A 20,996-nucleotide genomic window follows, 5' to 3' on the forward strand; every position below is an offset into this window, starting at 1 on the left:
CAGTTTTGTTGACGGTATCATATATAAGTAAAGAGCATACCCAGCATCACATTTAAAACATTCTGGAGTTTGGCCTTTTAAACCAGAGTTTTGGTTTTAGGTCAGCTAGTTCCTATTTAATTTTCTTAAATTCCTTTATAATTCAGACATCAGAGGAAATAAAATAGCTATGTTTGCTGTATGAAACAGCAGCAAATACATACAGTTACAAAAGAAACGGTACTATTTTCTGACACAATAACCTTAGGGAAGAGGAGGTGGGGGAAGAAAAGAAACACAGGAATTTATCTCAAAGATAAATTCCAAATCTGGAATCTTCTGGAAAGTCTGCTTCTAGTTAAAAGCAACCTAATTATAGGGAGGATTATTGAACTCTACCCTAGAGAAATGTACAGAAACTAAGAAAAGATTTTTTTTCTTTTCCCCCTAGAGGAACTTTAGCGGCTAATAAATACAGGGACAGTCTCAAGATCTCTGTAGGAATCGGATTCATTTGGTGGGGTTATGTCAAATTCACAGACCTTTATAGTTATAGACATATAAGGCTTTAAAGACCTCTAGGAATCATATTCAGCGACAGTTCCAAGAAATTCTTTCCATTTTTCAACAGCCACTTACACAAATTTAAATTCTCATATTTGAGCTAATTTCTTCTGATCTCTCCTCCCATGAAGGAAAAGATTTCAGCCTTCATCTAAATGATACTTCATTATTAGTACACAATTCTGTCCCAACATCTTCTTGAAAAGGTAACATTTAAAAAATAATGACTTGCCCTCAAATCCAAACTTTGTATACTTCTAACATAACATGAAGAATTTCAGAACCAGTTTTCCTTGGTAAGATTTTTTTTTTTTTTTTAAGTTACAAAGAAAATAGAAAGAATGAGGGATTTTGGAGTCAGACAAACTTAGATTCCAATTCTAGCCAGGATGTGATGGGCAAGTAACCTATAGATCTTAATCATCTAGAAAGTAGATAGAATAATAGTAATCCTGTAAAGATATCCGAGGGTTGGAAATAATGAATGCAAAGTGCCTACTATATATTATATATTACACATAATAAATACTATTAATAATATAAGTATTTGCAGAGTCATGTTCCAAAAAGTATCTTCAAATTTAGCTATACATTTTCCCTTTTTAAAAGAGATAAAATGTCAAACAAGTAAATGCAGATAATATAACAACACCCATTTATCAACTACTCAGGAAATAAAAAGTTAATACTTAGCCTTATTTGTTTCAGAAAGATTTTTTAAGAGACAATCTTTATTTTGAGAGAGAGAAAGAGAGAGCATGAGCGGGGCAGAGAGAGAGAGAGAGAGAGAGAGACAGACAGACAGACAGAATCCAAAGCAGGCTACAGACTCTGAGCTGTCAGCACAGAGCCTGACACGAGGCTCGAATCCACAAACCATGAGATCATGACCTGAGCCAAGGTCGGAAGCTTAACTGACTAAGCCACCCAGCCGCCCTAGAAAGATTTTAAAAAACCAAAAAACAAAAAACAGTTTTAACACTTGGCGTACCTGGGTGGCTCAGGTCATGATCTCACTGCTCATGAGTTCGAGCCCCACATCAGGCTCTGTGCTGACAGCTGGCAGTTCAGACCCTGGAGCCTACTTCAGATTTTGTCTCTGTCTCTCTGCCCCTTCCCCACTCACATGCTCTTTCTCTCTCAAATATAAATAAATATTAAAAAATTAAAACAAACAAAAACCAGTTAACACTAGAGTGAAAAATAACCAAGTGAACAGAATCAAACAATACTAACCTAAATGAAAAGGTTGACAATCAATGCAAGCTAGAAATACTTTGTGGTTGTAACTTCTCAAACAGACTGAATTTCAAATTCCATAATGTTAACAGCCTTCTCTACAGAAGAACTAAACATTTTACTATACAACATGGACATCAAAATGTCACCTTGAAGCTGCCTCCCCTAATACAAGCATATCTCCTTTCATAATAATGCTTCACTTTATTGTGCTTTCTATAGATACTGTGTTTTTTGACAATTGAAGGTCTGCGTCAAGTCTAAATTCTAAAAATATGTGATTCATAAAACAGGAAAAATAGAAAGAAGGGGCAGAGGAGCAAAAAAAGCCAAAAAAACAAAAAGCCAAAAGAAACAAACCAAACCAACAGATGAGAGAAAAACTAAAGGACAAAACGACAGACCGAAATACAACTTAATAATTACATTAAGCATAAATGAACTAAATACTCCAAAGAAAAGGCAGAGATGGTCAGACTACACATAAAAGAACCGTTTGTAATATATATTTAAATATAAAGACACAGAAAGACTTAAAGTAAAAGGTTATTGAAAAAAACATAGAAACCATGCAAACAATAAACATAAGAAAACTGTAGCAGCTTTATCAATATTAAACAAAGTAAGTATCAAGACAAGAAATACTGTGAGACAAAAAGGGGCCCTTCACAATGGTAAAAGGGTCCATATATCAAGAAGACACATGCATGTAATAATGAAACTACAAAAAAGAGAGAAATTCATAGTCATGGTTGAAAATTTAAATACACTTTTCACTCAGTAATTGATAGAACTAGACCAAAAAAATCAGGAAAGATACAGAAGATCTGAATGACTATACATACAGGCAGTCCTTACTTTGAGTTACTGCATGTGAGAACAGTGTCCCCACTTTCCACTGTTCTGATATGCAAGGTTTTGGTTAACACAGTTCCATGCTGAGTAAGGACTATCTGTATATGTTTTTGTATAGTTTTGAATTTTGGAAGCATGTGAATGCTATACATATTAAAATAAGAATCAATAAGGATGGAAAGGCAGCGGTGTGAGGGAGGGAGACTGAAACCGAAAGCAAACAACAACAACAAAATAAGCCCAACCATATTTCAAATGAATAACATAACACATTGAAGGGGGAAAACTAACCTAATTTATGAATACAGTACTCGACCAGATGCCCTTAACCTTGGGTAAAGTAGGGGAGAACTGCAAATAAATGCTGAATTATTTTTCGTAAGTATGTTTTCTCTATTTGTATGGACAAAGCAATTCTGAAACTATCTGAGATGTATTAAAGAATTAAGCAAATGAGTAAATTGTTGATGTTATTGGGAGCCAGGGCTCAAGGGACAAAAATACGAAAGGGGTAAGAACTAATACAAGGAAAGCCCTGTGAGAATGAACCGGAATTGGAAGTACTAGAATTGGGTGAATTCATGATTTCTAAATTATGTATGTGTTGTATGTATTATATACGTGTAAGTGTCTGCACACATATGTATTTCCTAACTGTCTGCTAAACGGGCTTCTGGTTATATATGAGTAGCAATGAATACATCCAACACCCAGATCTTGATTTTTTAGTTATCATTTTCTACTAAAAGAAACTAGGGCTCTTGGGAAAAACAGCTGATTCCAGGACTGTGACAGAGAAGAAACAAAATGAACCTAGAAGAGCTGTTATACCACAAAGTGATAAAGGCCTTAAAAAAAAAGAAGAGGAAGAAGAAAAAAGACAGGATTATGTCATAGGCAGCATACAGCAGTCAGTCTGAGGGGCTCCTAGAGGCCACAGAGGACAATTTAAGCACCAAAATAATGAAGGACAGTAAAGAAAGAGATAGGAATCCATGAATCCATGCTGGTAATAGTTAATTGGGAAATAAGGGAAGACTCTTGGTATAGAGCAGAATGTCAACTGCTGTGGTTTTCTTTGTGTTAACACTTGAAAAAATTTTAAATGATGTATTTTTGGAAGCCAGTAAACCAAAACAACACTTTAGAAGCTGCTGACAAAACACAGACTTTAGAACAGTGTGACTCAGGGAAGAACTGACCTTAATTAGAATCTCCTTCGATCTATAATTAGGGACAGGTTATCCTAAGTATACTACTTTGGAGTACAGAGCTCTCACACAACAAAACTTCCTAGTTTTGCCTTCACCAACTATAATCTTAGTTTATTTAAAATGTGACTAACTGGTTGATAAAACCAGCCAAAGAAAAGAAAATGTATCCATTACATCATTGTCTTAACACAAAGATGTATATGACAAATCCCTCTAGACTTGAGTGCCAGAATTTCTTTTCCCCCGAAAAGCACGCACAGTATACCACGAAATAAGAGCTAAGTAGTCCATCAAGTTTCCTTTGCTGCCGGAAACCTGAGCTTTTCTTCTCTATACGGTTGTTTTAGATATAATTTATCTTCTATTTAAATGCACATGGGCCTATATTTTGTTTGCAAAGTATCTCAAATCCTTTAAGATGGAATTTATAAAATAAATTATAAACCTAAAAAAATCGTAATATGACTGCAACACTAAGTGGAAATAATTTAGTCTTCTAATAGTGCCACGAATACAGCAATTTAGTTCATCTGTGGTTTGAAAGTCAGCGTTAGTGCAAAAAAAATTCAGAATGACTGTTTTTTTTTAAACTCTGACAAAAAGTGTTAGAACCAATTTTTACAAAGTTGTGTTTCTGCCCCCAACGTTTTACCTGGGAAATTCAAAACTATATTTCAGATAATCTGAAAAGAACTTCCCTTTACAGTGTGAGACCTAAAACTTTTAAAGTAATAAAATTCAGGGGTGCCAGGGTGGCTCAGTCAGTTAAGTATCAGGCTCCTGATTTCAGCTCAGGTCTTAATCTCCTGGTTTGTGAGTTCGAATCCCGTGTCAGGGATTCTCTCTCTCCGTTTCTTTCTGCCCGCCCCCCGCACGCAGGCACGTGCCCTCTCTCTCTCTCAACAATAAAAACATTAAAAAAGAGAATTTACAGGACTCTGTCTGCCCCTCCTTGGCTTGCACTGTCTCTCTCAAAACAAACTTTAAAAATAAATATATACGTAAAAATTCCTAGCACAGTATCTCTTTATTACACCTCCTCTACATCATATTAAACAAACGTATGTTGAATAAATGAATAATAAATCTTCTTCAAGGCTATCTTTGCAGGTCTGGGGATGGGTAGATGAGTAGGTAGATACAGGAGAAGCACGAAATTTTGTCCAAAACTGCTCTTCAAATGTTTGAAAGTTGCTATGATTATTTTGGAAAAAGTAATCCAATGTTATGATTCTGAATCTATAAGAAATGTAAATGTACAAGAAAATTCACTGAAAGAAAACAAGGAACATCAGGCCAAAACTTCCTTAGACACAGACCACTTGAAAAATGTCCTTCCAGACGTTAGTAGAAGAAGCCCAAATCTTAATTAGGTATTTAATATTCACGCTTACTATACCATACTAGTTTAGCCACTTAAAACTCAGACTTGTGCAGAGCTGTGTTTTTATGTATGTGTCATTTTACCACACGATGCAGTCCCTTTTATAAAACCTACAGCATATTTAGTCCTTCTATGATTAAAAAAAATCCTCTGCAACCAGACTTTCTGACATAATGACGTACAATACTGAATCACTCCAAGGTAAAACAAAACAAAGTTTAGCATATTACCAGTATATTAAAAATTAACCTATCAGCAAGGACACAAATACACTGGGTACAAAACAGAACTGTGTACTCAGGCACTTGTTTTTATTATGGGCTGGAAATAAAAATAGAAGTGATAAGTACCCAATAAGTGGTACAAACAAGTGTCACAGAAATGCAGCAAGGAAGACTGGTTTCCGGGAGCAGAACATGGGGTAAGGCCATCGGCCTGGAATAGAGTGGGCTGTGAACACAAGAAGCTTGGTTCTTTAAAATATCTATGGCAGGGAATAGTGAACTATGATCCATGGGCCAAATCCAGCCCCCTGCTTGTTTTCGTGTTGCCTATAAACTACCAACGGTTTTTACATTTTTAAATGATTGGAAAAAAAAAAAAATCAAAAGAGGAGTAGGTCATGATACATGAAAATTATGAAATTCCTCTGTAGACCTTTATGGAGACACAGCCATACCACGTCCATCCGTTTACCTGTTATCTATGATTGCTTTCATATTACAAGGCCGAGCTGAGTAGATGCCACACAGACCATGTGAATCATAAAGCCTAAACTATTTACTATGTGGCCCTTGAGAGAAAACGTTTGCCAAACTCTTTCCTGAGAAAGGCCTGTGTGGCTGAGGCACTAGGAGTGAGGGGCTGGGAGGAAAAAGAAGCTAGAGAGGCAAGAGGGGCACGTGGGCCATAGCGAGGATATGCGTCTATATTCTAAGAGTAACAGGGAAGCCCTTAAAGAATTTTAAGTAGAAAAGTGACAGGAAGATTTGCATTTTAAAAAGCTCATTCTAGGGGCGCCTGGGTGGCTCAGTGGGTTAAGCGTCCGACTTCGGCTCAGGTCATGATCTCGCGTTCCGTGAGTTCGAGCCCTGCATCAGGCTCTGTGCTGACAGCTCAGAGCCTGGAGCCCGTTTCAGATTCTGTGTCTCTCTCTCTCTCTGCCCCTCCCCTGTTCATGCTCCGTCTCTCTCTGTCTCAAAAATAAATAAACGTTAAAAAAAAAAAAATTTAAAAAAAAAAAAAAAAAGCTCATTCTGGTGGTGACACAGGTAACCGGCATGAGGAAAAAAGTAAGGATGTTAGCGTAGTAAGTAGTTTAAGCAGGATATGAACATAGCTAAGACTTATGGGGCTGGGAAAGTAAAAAAAGGAAGCTGGGCAAGATTATTTCTGAGATGCCTTTCAGCTCTAAAATTTTAAGAATCACAGGGGTTTCTAAGTCTGGTTTTGCAACTTTTCAGGGTATTTCCAATGATCACAAACAAATCTCAGAAATGTTATACTATGTAACATTTACTATATATGTGATACATATAACAACTCTCCAATAGAAAGTTAGAAATATGCCAAGAGAGCATCAAGCATCTAAAGTTTACTGAAGAATAAATGATCCTCTCCATTAGAATACTTTCTAAAATATGGTTTAAATTTTTTGCAAGGCGGAAAGCACTAGTTTTATGAAATTCATGGTCAAAGAATTACAGTTCATACATAAATGAACACAATGGGGGAACAAACACAAATGTGCTTGCATAAATTTTCACCACACTTTCCCATAATGTAGCAATGAGGGAACAAAGAACATACCTGCTACATTCTAACAATGTAACTTTGAGACGGCCTTCGGTAAGTGCCCACTGTTGTATATGGATATGTTCTTCTTCATCTTCTTCAAATCCTTGCAAGGTTTGGAATGGAAAAAACGGCTTAAACCTGAGAAAAGTAAAGATAAGTCTAAATTTTTGAACAAGAAACACCACAGCTTAACGCATAACAAAACCTATCTGTAGGAAAACAACACAAAACAAAAACCTAAACTGCACGTGCCCCATAAATCCAAAGCTTATCACACTCAACTGGCAGCAGATGATACCTTCTCTGTGGCACCCAGACCCCCCTGGGTTTTTGGCATGCTCTCGGTGACAAGGCAGGACACTTAGAAAAAAGAACAAGAAAATCTGAAGATCCCCATTAGGCCCTGAAACTTGGGTGGGGCAGGAGAGCGATTCTTTCTGGACTAGATGGAAGTGTCCCTACAGTACAAGATCAAAATTCAGAATGCATTTTTCATGGAAAGAATACAATTGATAGTAATTAGCACATGATAACGATTACTCATCACAATGACATCAACAACAATCAGTGACGGCAAGGATAGCATCAGAATCGTTTACTATTTGCCAGACAGTGTGCTAAAGCTTTCCAAGCTCACAATACTGAGAGGGCTGATAGACTAGCTTCCCTCCCCAGATGAGAACAGCGAGCCTCACAGGTTAAAGGATTTGTTCAATGTCACATGGTGGGTGGCAGTACCAGGATTCAAGCTAGTATGATTCCATCAAAGCCCAAATTACATAACACTTCGGTTACCTATGAATAATTCAGGCTTGTCCTATGTGCTTATTGTTTAACACTTTGGTTTTCACGGAGAAGCTTGTGCTGAGTTATGAACTGTAGCCTTTAAAATCTTTAATTTGAAACACAATTCATACTCCTCCATTAAAGCAAAGGACAAAGAAAATGAGAGAAAATTGGGCTCGGGAGCGTATAGTTTTCAATTCCCCTTATATACTGTTACTGGACCCAGCATTTGTCTGCTTCAAACTTCAGTGCTTCTCACTAACCCCACACAAAAAAGACAGTCAAAAGTCCTTGGTTTCTCACATGCAGGGTCCACCACAATTTATTTTCCCAGTGGCATTTTTTGCTATTAGAAACCTTCTTTTCTAGGAAGTGTAGTCACCTCAAGTACCCAGAAGATACCATGCATATTCCAGCTCTCAGGTCTTTCGAACCAACTGGATGTTTTCCCTACTTCTGCAAGCCTAGACAAATCCTAAACACTTTCCATAATCGGCTTTAGGTCCTAGATCACAGCAGAGCACACACACTGCTTTCACTCTTTATTTTGCAGTCACTTAAATTGCTGTGCATTTATGCTTTGAAATCTCAAATGTGACACGCTCACGACTGTTTGTACCCTTCATGCACACCATCAAGACTCAAATATGTGTTGAGCTTATTTATAAAAATCCAATGCTAAAAATGAAATAAACATTTAGAAAATAATAGCCTACTATAGTTCATACGGGAAGATATTGACATAGGGGGAGAAACACTGTTTTATGGCTTCCCCGTGAACAGGATTAAAGGAAAATCTTTTTAGGGACAGATAGATACACAAACAATGTCCTGAGCTTTTCTCCTGCTTCTGAACTAGATGGGAAACAGAAAGTCCTCTTCAGCTCCTCAATTTGCATCTGAAGTCATTTGGTTCAAACTCGCACCAAATTTTTGATAGGAAAAAAAAATTAGGAACTAAATTCGTCATGCTAATACAATGTTGTAGCGGAGTGCTTTTAACATACACGCCTCATGGCTCCTGTAGAACATGTGACTGTCACTCTGTGAAACATTACAAAGATCACTATGCTATATACACAACCAACTTTGAATATAATAACGCAGCTAAATCAAAGCTGCTCTATGAATCAACTTTTCTTGTCATGTATAAACTTACAATTCAGCAAGAATATTTTCCCACAGGTGTGTGACTTCAATGTTCTATGGAATAAAATCTAATTTGGTTTATTAATGCTTCTAGCAGCATTTGCTAAAAGTGTTTATGCACAAAAGGACATTAAAATCAGAAAAAATGTATTCCATTTAAAAATAATACACTAAACACTGGGATAAAGCTATTTGTTCACCAAGCTAATAAACAGAATCCACACATTTGCATTCTCTAAGGACACTGTTTTCAAAAATTTGAAGTCTAAGCCTTTAAGTATCTCAAACCAATAAAGAAATCCAAACAGCAAAGCAGGCTACTTCTACCCCTTAGTTTTATCTTCCCATCCGACCGCACTATCCTTCCTCAGGATTCATTAGCCTTTCTTGTGTTAGCCCATCAAACATGTCACTGTTTTCTCACTCAAGTTCCCTGAACAAGCTACCTGTACTTCCTCCTGTAGAAGCCTTAAAAAACCAACCCAGAAAGATCAACTTCTAAAATGACAGCACCCGGGGGGGCCTGGGTGGCTCAGTCGGTTAAGCACTGGCCTCTTGATTTCCAGTCAGGTGGTGATCTCACTCAGCGTCAGTCATGAGATCAAACCCACCCCCCACCCCACCCCCCACCAGAGCCTGCTTAAGATTCTCCCTCCCTCTCCTTCTGCCCCTTCCCTGCTTGTGCGCACACACACGCTCTCTCTCAAACATTACATTAAATTAATTAAATTTAAAAAATAAAATGATAGCAAAAGAGATCCACTGACCCACTCTGCAATAAACTGATGCAAGTCATTAACATAGACACAGAAACAAAACACTTCAAGCCTCGGAAATGGCCCTAATGGTAAACAGCAAAGGGAAGAACTTCTATTCATCAATTTTCTTGACTAGAAAATTTGGTTAAGAAAAGTGAGAGTGTGTGGTGTCTAAACCAAGACGGGCCCCCCACCCCCACCCCAGCAGGCTGAGCAAGGAAGAGATTCGTCTCCAGACCTCCAGACCGCTTGCAGCCGGGCACATGGCGGTCTCACCTCCACTCCCGAGGCCTTTCTCCCGGGGGGGGGGGGGGGGGGGGGGGGGGGAGAAAGAGAGAGAGAGACAGAGACAGAGACAGAGGAGGGCGGCAGTGTTTCTCATCCAGCCCCTCGCTGCCCAGCACTGAGGCTAAGCACCAGGCCAGTGGAGAGATGGGAGCTCCCTTCCTTGAAAGGCCCCGATCTGTGGGCCGGAGACTTCACCCTGGGCACGGAGCACACCGGAGCCCTCATCGTCCTCGCTCTGCCCCAGGACCCAACGGTTCTGTGCCCAGAGGGGCCAGGCTGCTGCCACCCCTGAGCCCCCTCGCACCCAGCTTCTGGAGTGGGAGTGGCACTCACTCACGGAGAAGCCGGCCGTTGTCCCCAGCTCCAGAGCCCTGGCTCAAAAGATTTTGCTAAGGGGTAGGAAAGGGAAAGGCAGGCTTTAAAAAAGCTCCTAACCTCTTCCCGAGGCGCTAACTTCATACACCAAAGAATATGGAGAAGCCCAAACCCTACGTGTGCTCTCAAGAACGAGGGAGGTGGTGACGAAAGGCAGCCGGGAGATTCATGGATTTAACGAAGATGCAGCCTAAATAAAGGCTGCCCTGGTCACAGGAAATAAGACGGGGGGAGGATCTCTCCTGAGGTCACAACAAGTACCAAACGCTGACCTCAAAAATTATTCCTTGAAAGAAGCCACAATTTGACTGGATTCGTTGGTGGAACAATATACGCCCCCGGGGCACTGTTGAAAACGATAGGGTGAGGGGTAGATGGCACTAAAAGAACCCAGGCAATCACTAAAAAACAAATAAATAATAAGCCCTGGGAGAGGGGGACCGGTGCTCAAAGCTGCTACAAGAGATTATCTAAATATCTGATTTCCAACCAAAATTGTGAAGCTTGCAAAGAATCGAGAAAGCATGACCCCTGAAGCAGAACAGGCAACACAAACCGCCAGGAAGAATGACCAGGTGCTGGACTGAACAGAGAAAGACTTCAAAAGAGCCATGAGAAATATGTTCACAAAACATTTTTAACAGCATGATTAAAGCAGTAAAGGGAGGTATTATGACAATGTCACATCAACTAGAGACTATCAATAAAAAATACAGGAGTTACATTAAAAAAAGAACCAAGTGGGAGGGGCGCCTGGGTGGCGCAGTCGGTTGAGCGTCCGACTTCAGCCAGGTCACGATCTCGCGGTCCGTGAGTTCGAGCCCCGCGTCAGGCTCTGGGCAGATGGCTCGGAGCCTGGAGCCTGTTTCCGATTCTGTGTCTCCCTCTCTCTCTGCCCCTCCCCCGTTCATGCTCTGTCTCTCTCTCTGTCCCAAAAATAAATAAAAAAAAAAACGTTGAAAAAAAATTAAAAAAAAAAAAAAAAAAAAAAAGAACCAAGTGGGAATTCTGGGGTTGAAAACTAAAAATGGAAATAAAAAATTTCAGGGCACCTGAAATGTAACTGCAGAGCCTGGTCTGTAGTCCCTGAGGTTGATTTGATTACCACCCAGTTTTCTGCGGGAATAACGCACTAAACCCGGGTGGCCTAGTTGGTCGAGCATCTGACTCTTGATTTTGGCTCTGGTCATGATCCCAACCAAGGGCTGTGGGATGGAACCCTACAGCATGGAGCCTGCTTGAGATTTGTGCTCTCTCACTAAAAGAAAAAAAAGGAAAAAAAAAGGAAAAGAAAAAAAAGAAAGAAAAAGAAAAAGATTTCACCACCAAAAGGGTTCTCAACCATAAATATGAACCGACAGAAGAAAAGACTTAATGAATCTGAAGATAGAGCAACAGAAGTTACACAAGCCAAAGAACAGCCAGGAAAAATAACAACAAACAATGAACTGAGTCTTAGAGAAATCTAGGAGACCATTAAGCACACCAACACACATAATGGGAGTGCCAAAGGAAGGGAGAGAGAGAAGAGAGGAGGAAAGAAAGAGGGGAATGGAAGAACCAAAGAAAGAACAGAGGCAGCCAGTAAGCCCCAAAGCCACAAATTATATGATTCCATTCATATAAAAATCCAAAATAGGGAAATCTATAGAGGCAGAAAGTACATTCATATTTAGGGTTGGGGTGGTAGGGGGGTTAGGAGAAGGATAGCTGAAGGGTACGGGGTTTTCTTTTTTGTGGTGATAAAACTTCTAAAATGGACTGTGGTGATGGTCGTACATATCTGTGAATATACTAAAAGTCACTGGAATGTAAGCTTTAAAAACGTAAGTTTATGGAATACGAATTATATCTGAATAAAGCTGTTAAGAAAAATCCCAACCCAGGAGGCGCCTGGGTGGCTCAGTCGGTCGAATGTCCGACTTCGGCTCAGGTCATGATCTCGTGGTTTGTGAGTTCGAGCCCCGTGTCGGGCTCTGTGCTGACAGCTCGGAGCCTGGAGCCTGCTTCAGATTCTGTGTCCCCCTCTCTCTCTGCCCCACCCCTGCTTGTGCTCTGTCTCTGTCTTTCAAAACTGAACAAACATAAAACAAAAAATTAAAAAAAGAAAAAAGAAAAGTCCCAACCCAGTTTACCCAGAAATAATTTCTTTTGTCATTGCTTTGATATGTAAATGTTTGGTGTTTAAATAAGAAATAAAACCATAAACGACACACCTCTGTTAAAAAACCTTACAGCCACTTTTAAGGCTTACGAAAAACAAAGATTTATTAAATAGTTACTATATCAGGTACTGACTCAAAGCATTTATTGGCTCACCTAATACTTACGACAGCCCCCAAACAAGGCATTAGCACACTGTACATAAAGCAACAGTCATAGAGGCCTCATAAATCCTACACACTGAAGGCAAAACCGGCATTAGCCTGCTAGGGCTGCCAAAACAGAATACCACACACTGGGTGGCTTAAAAACAGAAATGTATTTTCTCCTAGTTCTGGAGGCTGAAGTCCACCACTAAGGCGACAGGAGGTTTGGTTTCTAGTGAGCCTCTCTCCTTGGCTTGCAGACAGGCACCTTCTTGCTGTAATCTCTCATGGCTTTTCTGTCTGCACACCCACTCCTGATGTTCATTCCTTTTCTTATAAAGACACTGGTCCTACTGGATTAGAGTTCCATCCTTATGACTTCACTTAAGGACCTTAATTACCTCCTTAAGGGCCCCACCTCAAATACCGTTGCGCTGAGTAGGTTAGGGCTTCCACATACCAATTCTGGGGGAAACAATTCAGTCCACAACAGAATGCAAATGTTAACTCCAGAGCCTGGTCTGTGGTCCCTGAGGTTGATCTGATTCCACCCAGTTTTCTGCTGGAATAACACACTAAACCTGGCCTGAAGGTACCCAGCAAGGACGCTCACGGTTTCACGTATATTACTGTGCTTGATCCACAAAGTAACACGGGGAAGCACAGTCTGCAAATCACTTCTGCATTTCACACAGATAAGGAAACAGGTACAGAAGAAAACAAAGAGACTGCTGGAGACTGCATCCTTTATTAAAAAGTTACATGAAAATAAATGCCAGCAAAATGAGGGCATAAACCAAGAAAGAAGCGATCCGGGAAAGAGTCGATCCAAGTCCAGAAAGCAATGATCTCCTAAACCCAGATGACAGGTGTGTGGCAAGCCAAGAGACAAGCCTGGTTTGAAATGGGTGATGAAGGCTCCGAGGAGATCTCTAGGAAATGAGGGGAATGAATAAGATAGGCAGAAGGAACGAGAAGGGAGAGGTTAATTTTTCAGTTAAAAAAATTCAAACTTGACTGTGGGGACATTGTTTTGAATGTTGCACCAAGAGTTTGAAATTGGAACACAGAGAAGGAAACATAAAGCTGCATATTAGGTAGCTGTACAATAAAGGAAAATTATGCAGACGTAGTAACAACGTAAATACATAGACCGGTCAAGGAAGGGAACTCTGAACAGAACATAAATGTTATTGATTATGTACAAAGAAGGATGCAGTTCAATGCATGAACTGCAAACAGTGATAGAGCTAGATCAGGAAAAGGCAGGAGGGAAGATGCAAGAGGCCATCACCTAGCTAAATCCTCACCTACCTCAGAAGGACGTCAATCAACAGTGTCTGACGTTGTTAAATCAAGAACAGCAACGGGACATTGCTGAGCAATAAAGAGGTAACACCATGATTAATTAGCATAGCTAACGTTACCAAGTACTGTATAACAAGCATTACAATGATTAATTCTTAATAATTCTATGAGATGTAATGAATTCTCATTTTGTAGATGAGGAAACGGAGACACAGAAGTTATACAGCTAGTAAGCAGTAAGAATCAAGATAAGAATCAAAGCAGTCAGGCTCCCAAATCTGTGTTATTAATCAGCACCTCTTAAAAGCTGCTAAAGAAACAGTTACAAATGGTTGATTCTGAAGAGTATGACTTCTGTTAGGAAAGTAGAGGATTTAGGGAAGTGACTGCTGACTTTCATACTAAGTCCTGTCATATGTGATTTTTTAATTTGATTTTTAAATTATGTACATAAACTTGGGGCGCCTGGGTGGCTCTGTCGGTTAAGCGTCCGACTTCGGCTCAGGTCATGATCTCCTGGTTTGTGGGCTCGAGCCCTGCGTCGGGCTCTATGCTGACAGCTCGGAGCCTGGAGCCTGCTTCGGATTCTGTGTCTCCCTCTCTCTCTGCCTCTCCCCTGCTTATGTTCTGTCTCTCTCTGTCTCAAAAATAAATAAAAAATTAAAAAAAATTGTTTTAATAAATTATGTACTTTAACTAAAATGAAAAGACAATACCAAATGTTGAAGATGTGAAACTGCTAGTGTAGACTATCGTAACTACTTTGAAAACTCTGTGGCAATATTTACTAAACCCGAACAGATGCATAACCCATGACCCGGCAAACCTACTCTGAGATACATCCAATAGAAATGTGCACAAACGGTCACCACAAGACATGTATAAGAATATTCATAACAGGGCTATCCAATGGTCCATCACGAGTAGAAGGGATAAACTGAGTACAATCACACAGTGGAATACTCCACAGCAAATATAATGAACAAACTACATCCGTGCACGGTAACATGGATTAATTTCACAAACATACTGTTGAGCTAAATAAAGCAGCTAGAAAAACGATGAGTGCACCCAACATGGCTCAATTTATATAAAGTTCAAAAACAGATTTAAAAAAAAAAAAAAAGAAAGAAAGAAAACCAACCCAAAAGCAACGGTGACAGAAGTCAAGAGAGCTACGCTGAGAGAGGGGAGGGTAGTGACTGGGTGGCAGTCAAGGGACTTCCTGGTTGCTGGTAATATTCTATCGCTTGTTCTGAATGCTGTTCTGTTCCCTTTGTAAAAATGCATTGAAATGAATTTTATAATAGTGCACATTTTAAGTGGTGAGTTGTATTTTAGTAAAAGTTAAAAAAAACATGTTTAATTTAAAAATGTACACTACTTTGGTAACATTTTAAAAATATACAGTATTTAAATTTTACACCTACAAGAGAAGCCAAGCCTTCTTCTCATATGTGGATCCGAATCTTTTTTAATGTCTAAAATATGTTTTTTCTCTAAGATGTTTCTTCAAGAATGCTCTATAAGCACCCTGAATGCCAGCTGGTGACATCTCTGTCACATGGCAGCAATAAAACTGTTTGCAAACACTGTGATCTTTAGAGAAAAAGGGTTTACTACAAACCCAATATAAAAATAGTCTGAGGTCTAAATCTACTCTTGACTTCAGCATGGGCTCTGTGTCTTTGCCAAAGTAATAAATCTGCTCAAGTCTTCAACTCAATAAAAGGGAAAACTTCCTAACAATTAGAGCTAGTAAAAAAAAAAAAAAAAAAAAAAAAAAAAAGGCACAGCTATCTCAATGCACTGCATACCTTCTATCTCTAGAAATACTCAGGTAGAGGTTGGACGAGGCTTTGTCAAGGAGGGAAGGTGTCATGAAAAGAAACACAAAAATAAGAATCATGCAAGGCCAACTCCAAGAGATTTTTTTCAAAATAATCAGGGGAGAGCAGTGATGCCCCAAAGTGGCCATAAGTTAATGACTGTCTGCTACAAACTATGGGGGTTTACGGAACTACTCTCTTAACTTCTGAATAAGTTTTAAATCTTCCCTAATGAAGAATTAGAAGAGGTCTGTTCAGTATACTAAAACATTTTCAGTTCTCTCTTCTTTCTCCTTTCTCTTCTACACTTTCTTTAGCAACATCATTTGTTCTCACTGCTTCTACAAGTTCTATATATTGATGCCTAAAAGTAAATTAGACACCTTTTCTTGAAACTGGCTCCTTCTCTCCTGTTTTCTCTTACTGGCACCACCGACTTCATAGACACTTGGAAACCTGAAGTTACCTTTTACTCTTTCCCTTCTCGCAACCCATCCGTTCCACCTCCATTCCCTTCTACGTACTGGTGAGATGTCTCTTCCACTCTTGTTCGGTGTTCCCCATTGGCCTGGTTCGGGTTTTCACTAGTGACTTACCAGGCTACGATTTCTGAAATCAGGTTTCCTCTTCTTTAAAAAAAGTATTTTTAAATCCAAAACAAAAGTCTTCTGCTTCTTTAAGTAAAAAGCTACTTCATAGGACAATTACAAAGACTTAGAGAGTTCACACGTGAAATAGTGGGGCTCCCAACATGTAATAGGCACACAAAGCCTGGTTTTCTTCCTTCTCCATGCTCAAGTCTCATCAAACTGGCTTCCTCAGGGAATCCTTAAAGATACCATCCAATGTCCTGATTCAGTTCCTTCTGCTATTTCTTCCACCAAACCATACCTCCATCCCATCACCCCGTGTCTAAAGATAAACTATCCTTTACTGGTCAGCCCAAACGTCATCTCATCCCTTTCCACCAATGTGCTTACAGACTCAAAAGACCACAGTCTTGTTTCAGGCTTGGGAATATAAACAACACTACATCCTGCCTAAGGAAGAGAGTAGAACGAGCAGTTCTCAAGAGGCAACTGGGGATTGTGTGATTTTTGCCTTTCAGTCTGACAGTCTTGGCTCTCTCGCATTAGGAACTAGAAAACCTAAGTGTGCTTTAAATTCTCCTAAACCAAATATATAAACTAGATAAAGCAGGGGTGATCATCTTCAAAACTTACCCTTCTTCAGAGGTAGCACAGCATTCCTTTAAAAAATGACTATTTAAGTATCACAAAACCTCAGCTGCCCGTAACTTCCCTGGTGCGCATTATTGTGCAAACTATGGCACACTAACACAAAACTCCATGTAAGCTAGAGGGAAAACAAAGCACGTGTGGCTCAAAATACTCTTACTTTTCTATACCTACATTTCAAAGTTCCAATTTTACTTGGACAATTCAATCGATACTACATCACAGGCCATTCGCACACCGAGCTCCCCCAAGCTTACCGAGGTCAGGACTGCCCCATCATTTCTCCCGAGAGACTGCCTGCTAAGCGCTGTGATTCCCGAGGTAGTCCTGCGTGGTGAGCCCCTTTCCACCACTCACCTCCTCTCTGTAAAGGGCAGGCTCCACCTGCTGTTGCTTCCTCGCCTGTGTTCCAAAAGCACTCTCTACAGGCTTCTATTATGCCCCTAATCACCCTGTTTACATGTCTGTTTCTCTCTGGTTCTCCCTCACACCACCCCCTCCTCCCAACTAAATCGCCAGCTGCCTGAAGGAAAGAAACAGACGCGACAGCTATTGGAGAACAGGGTCAGGAGCAGACTCTGGAGCTTGAACAGCTTGGCTTGGGATTCTGTTCTGCCACTTCCCAGTAATATAACCTTGAGCACAGTGTGACTTTAAGCCTCAGTTTCCTCATATGAAAAAGGATAATAATTATACCTACCTCAGAGCTGTTACAAGGACTACGTGAAATAATAAAAAGCATTGTTCGTCCCTCACTCCTCAGCTTCTTTTTGACGAGGCAGTTTAAAGCAGTGTTAGGCACACAGATTTTAGAGCCGGTGCTTGGTTTTGAATTTTGGTTCTTACATTTACTAGCTTTAAGACCTTGGACAAGCTACTTCAACTCTCAAAGCCTCAGTTTCTTCATCTGTAAAAGTAAGATAATAATTATTACCTATCTTAATAAGGTTATTTTAAGGAGGAGATGAGAAAGTTCACATAAAGCAGTAGGCACAGTGAGGGGCTCTAGAAATACTTCCTATCAAGTTTTCTATTTATCTATTTTAAGGCTGATCTCCTAGAGACTTAACACAGGGCCAACTCCTTCCCTTCCACAAAGAACCATTTCGGGAGTCTGCGTTCACCAAGTCGGATGTTCAAAGTCACAGCTGTTTGTCTTCCTTGGATTCTAGATTCCACATGGCCATGACTTCAGTCGTGATACCAGTTGGTTTAAAAATTGTGCTCTTTGAGAGGATATCAACTTGCAAGTGCAGGGAAACAAATTAACAATAGCCAGTAGGGCCTCCCTACCCTAGGTGTTCCCTTTCTACCTCTGCATCATTAAGCTTCATAACTTACATAACTAAAGCATATATGAAAACTGAATATAGTCAGACACCGACTTAAGGAAACCTATGGAGAATTGTTCCATTTATGGAATTCCTGCATGGGCACCACACTGACAAATCTACACTTTGGAAAAGGATTTCAATTCCTGTACTCCCAAGGAGAAAAAAGTAGTGGTGAACAGTTATGAAACTAACAAGGACAACAAACCCAGTTATCAAAACTTCCCCCCGACGATCTATATACCCTCAACTTCATACAAACTCCTAATTCTGCATAGAAGAATCAAGATCTAAAATGCTTCACAACTCTCTGATGTAGTTTTACATATACACCGAACAAAGAGCGTGGTAACAGAGGCCACAGGTCCCTCACAAGAGAACTCAATAGGTGGTGACTCAAAGGTGAGTCAGTGTTAACCGATATCCTATGCACCAGAGAGACAAAGTATCAAATGAGAGGAGTCGCTCAGCGAACCAAAGTAATCCTCTTGACCACGTCTTGATAAATCTCGTATGTTTTTGTGTTCATCACAACTCACAAAGTGAGGGTCCCTTACCACAGCCTGTGATGAATAAAATTGAAATCCTCAGCTTTCACAAAGCTGGGGGGGGGGGGGGGGGAAGGCAGAACCATGAGAAGAACTGTCCTCAAATTCAAATCCCCACTCCTCTCTGCCAGCTCCCCCAACACACACTTTAGAGTAAGAAAATATAAAAATTACTATTTTATTGGTTTCTAGCATGCCTATAAATTATATAATGCCTTCACATACATCTGTGATTCTCATGATTCATAACAACATACGGCATTGTAAGTCTTAGTTTATAGATGAAGAAATTAAGGATGAGGAAGTTCAAGTGGCTTTCTGTGATCGGTCGGTGATCACAATGGTACAATCATAACTGCAACAGATCCACTCAAATCTGTGCTCCTTACGACACCAAGATGTAAATACTATAGATCAAATGAAAATGTATGTTTGAAATGTTCATTAAAGCTGACTCAGGAAGCGAGGCAACAGAGGTTCCTCCTTTATAAACAGTAAAAATAAACACATTTGAGATTATATCAGCAGTTCTCAAATACCTGGTTCACAGGACCCCTACACATTTTAAAAATTATTAAGGACTCCAAAGACCCATTGTTTATGTGGGTTATATAGACATCTACCACGTGAGAAATTAAAAATAACACTTTTAAACATAAGAATACACAAGCTCACATTCCATCAACTGTCTGGCTGATGATGTCCTCACACATCATATGACTCTTGGAAAACACCACTGTACCTTTTAAGAGAATGGCACTGAAAAAGGCAAACAGCATTTCTGTATTACCATGAGAATCGTTTTGACATGGTAGACTCCTGTGAGGGTCGTGGAGATCCAAAGCGGTCCTCAAACCACACTTTGAAAACCACTCACTGAGTAGGGCGCCTGGGTGGCTCAGTCAGTTATTGAGTCCAACTCTTGGTTTCAGCGCAGCTCATGATCTCACGGTTCGTGAGCTCAAACCCATGTTGGGCTCCTTCACTGTCAGCTCAGAGCTTGCTTGGGATTCACTCTCTCTCCCTTTCTTTCTGCCCCTCACCAGCTCACGCTCTCATCTCTCTCTCAAATAAAGAAATGCACTTAAGAAAAGAAAAGAAAAAAGAAAACTACAGAGTTAAAAAGTTAACAGAAAAAGTTAACAGCTATCATGGCAATTCTTCAATTCTAAGTTCTAACCTGTTATCTTACTTTAAGTACACTGTTTCTCACTACTGGATTAAAAAAAAATTTAAGGAAGGAGTGTTTTATTTATTCCCTCCTACCACTAATTCTCTTTGCAATGTATAGTGCCCTGGACCAAGATGGCACCAAACATTTATGGGGTAAATTGAATCTCTTCTAAACTCTAGTGGATAGAGGAAGAGAAAACATCTTAAAGCAAAATTATCACCTCCCTACTATGATAAAGACATGAAAAATGAAGTATATAATACAGAGGTCAGATCTTCTTAAGCCAGTTAGATGCATCAAACAGACAAAAACTTCATTCAAGACATGGAGGAAAAGATCTAAACGAGAAACGAGGAGAAAGTTAATGCTTTAAGGTTATACCTGTCCACCTTTCTCCTAAGTTTTCTCTATCCAAATAAAAGTAGCAAAGCATATTCTGAAGTATAAATGGTTTTAATATTATCTGTATCTCTGCTTCTCTTACCTGAGGTTGGAACTTATTAAATATTTCTTTAACTTAGTAAATATTTTTAAGAAGATTTGTACCTGTATATTTGAGAGAAATCCAAACATGAGACCTCTGCAGAAATAACAGATAAGTGAATAATAATGCCACCTCATAATTACATAATTTTTTCTAAAAATTTTAAAAACTTTAATTTTCATTCAGTCTTAAAAATAACAAGTTGCAAGACTTACCCAAGGATACACTAAATCAACAAATCAACAGTAATTTCAGAAATACAAAAGTAATTCCCAGTCATCTAATCCTACTGTTTCAGGGCAAAGAGGCTAAGCTACTTTCCAGAGAAACCGTAAGAGCACAGAGTATCCCCAAGACACTCCAACAGTTAACAGCACAGACTCTGGT

At 39.6% G+C, this 20,996-nt stretch overlaps 1 protein-coding gene across 1 annotated transcript in view; it reads right to left on the reverse strand.

The window, feature by feature from the left end:
• The window catches only part of PDZD8 (PDZ domain containing 8), a 76,655-nt gene that overhangs the window by 44,170 nt on the left and 11,489 nt on the right, over positions 1-20,996 (reverse strand). Inside the window, exon 2 of the mRNA XM_049646506.1 lies at positions 7,045-7,170. Within this exon, the coding sequence (XP_049502463.1) occupies positions 7,045-7,170 (126 nt within the window). The remainder of the gene's footprint in view (positions 1-7,044; positions 7,171-20,996) is intronic.

The sequence above is a fragment of the Panthera uncia genome, chromosome D2 (assembly GCF_023721935.1).
Source record: "Panthera uncia isolate 11264 chromosome D2, Puncia_PCG_1.0, whole genome shotgun sequence".
NCBI lineage: Eukaryota > Metazoa > Chordata > Mammalia > Carnivora > Felidae > Panthera > Panthera uncia.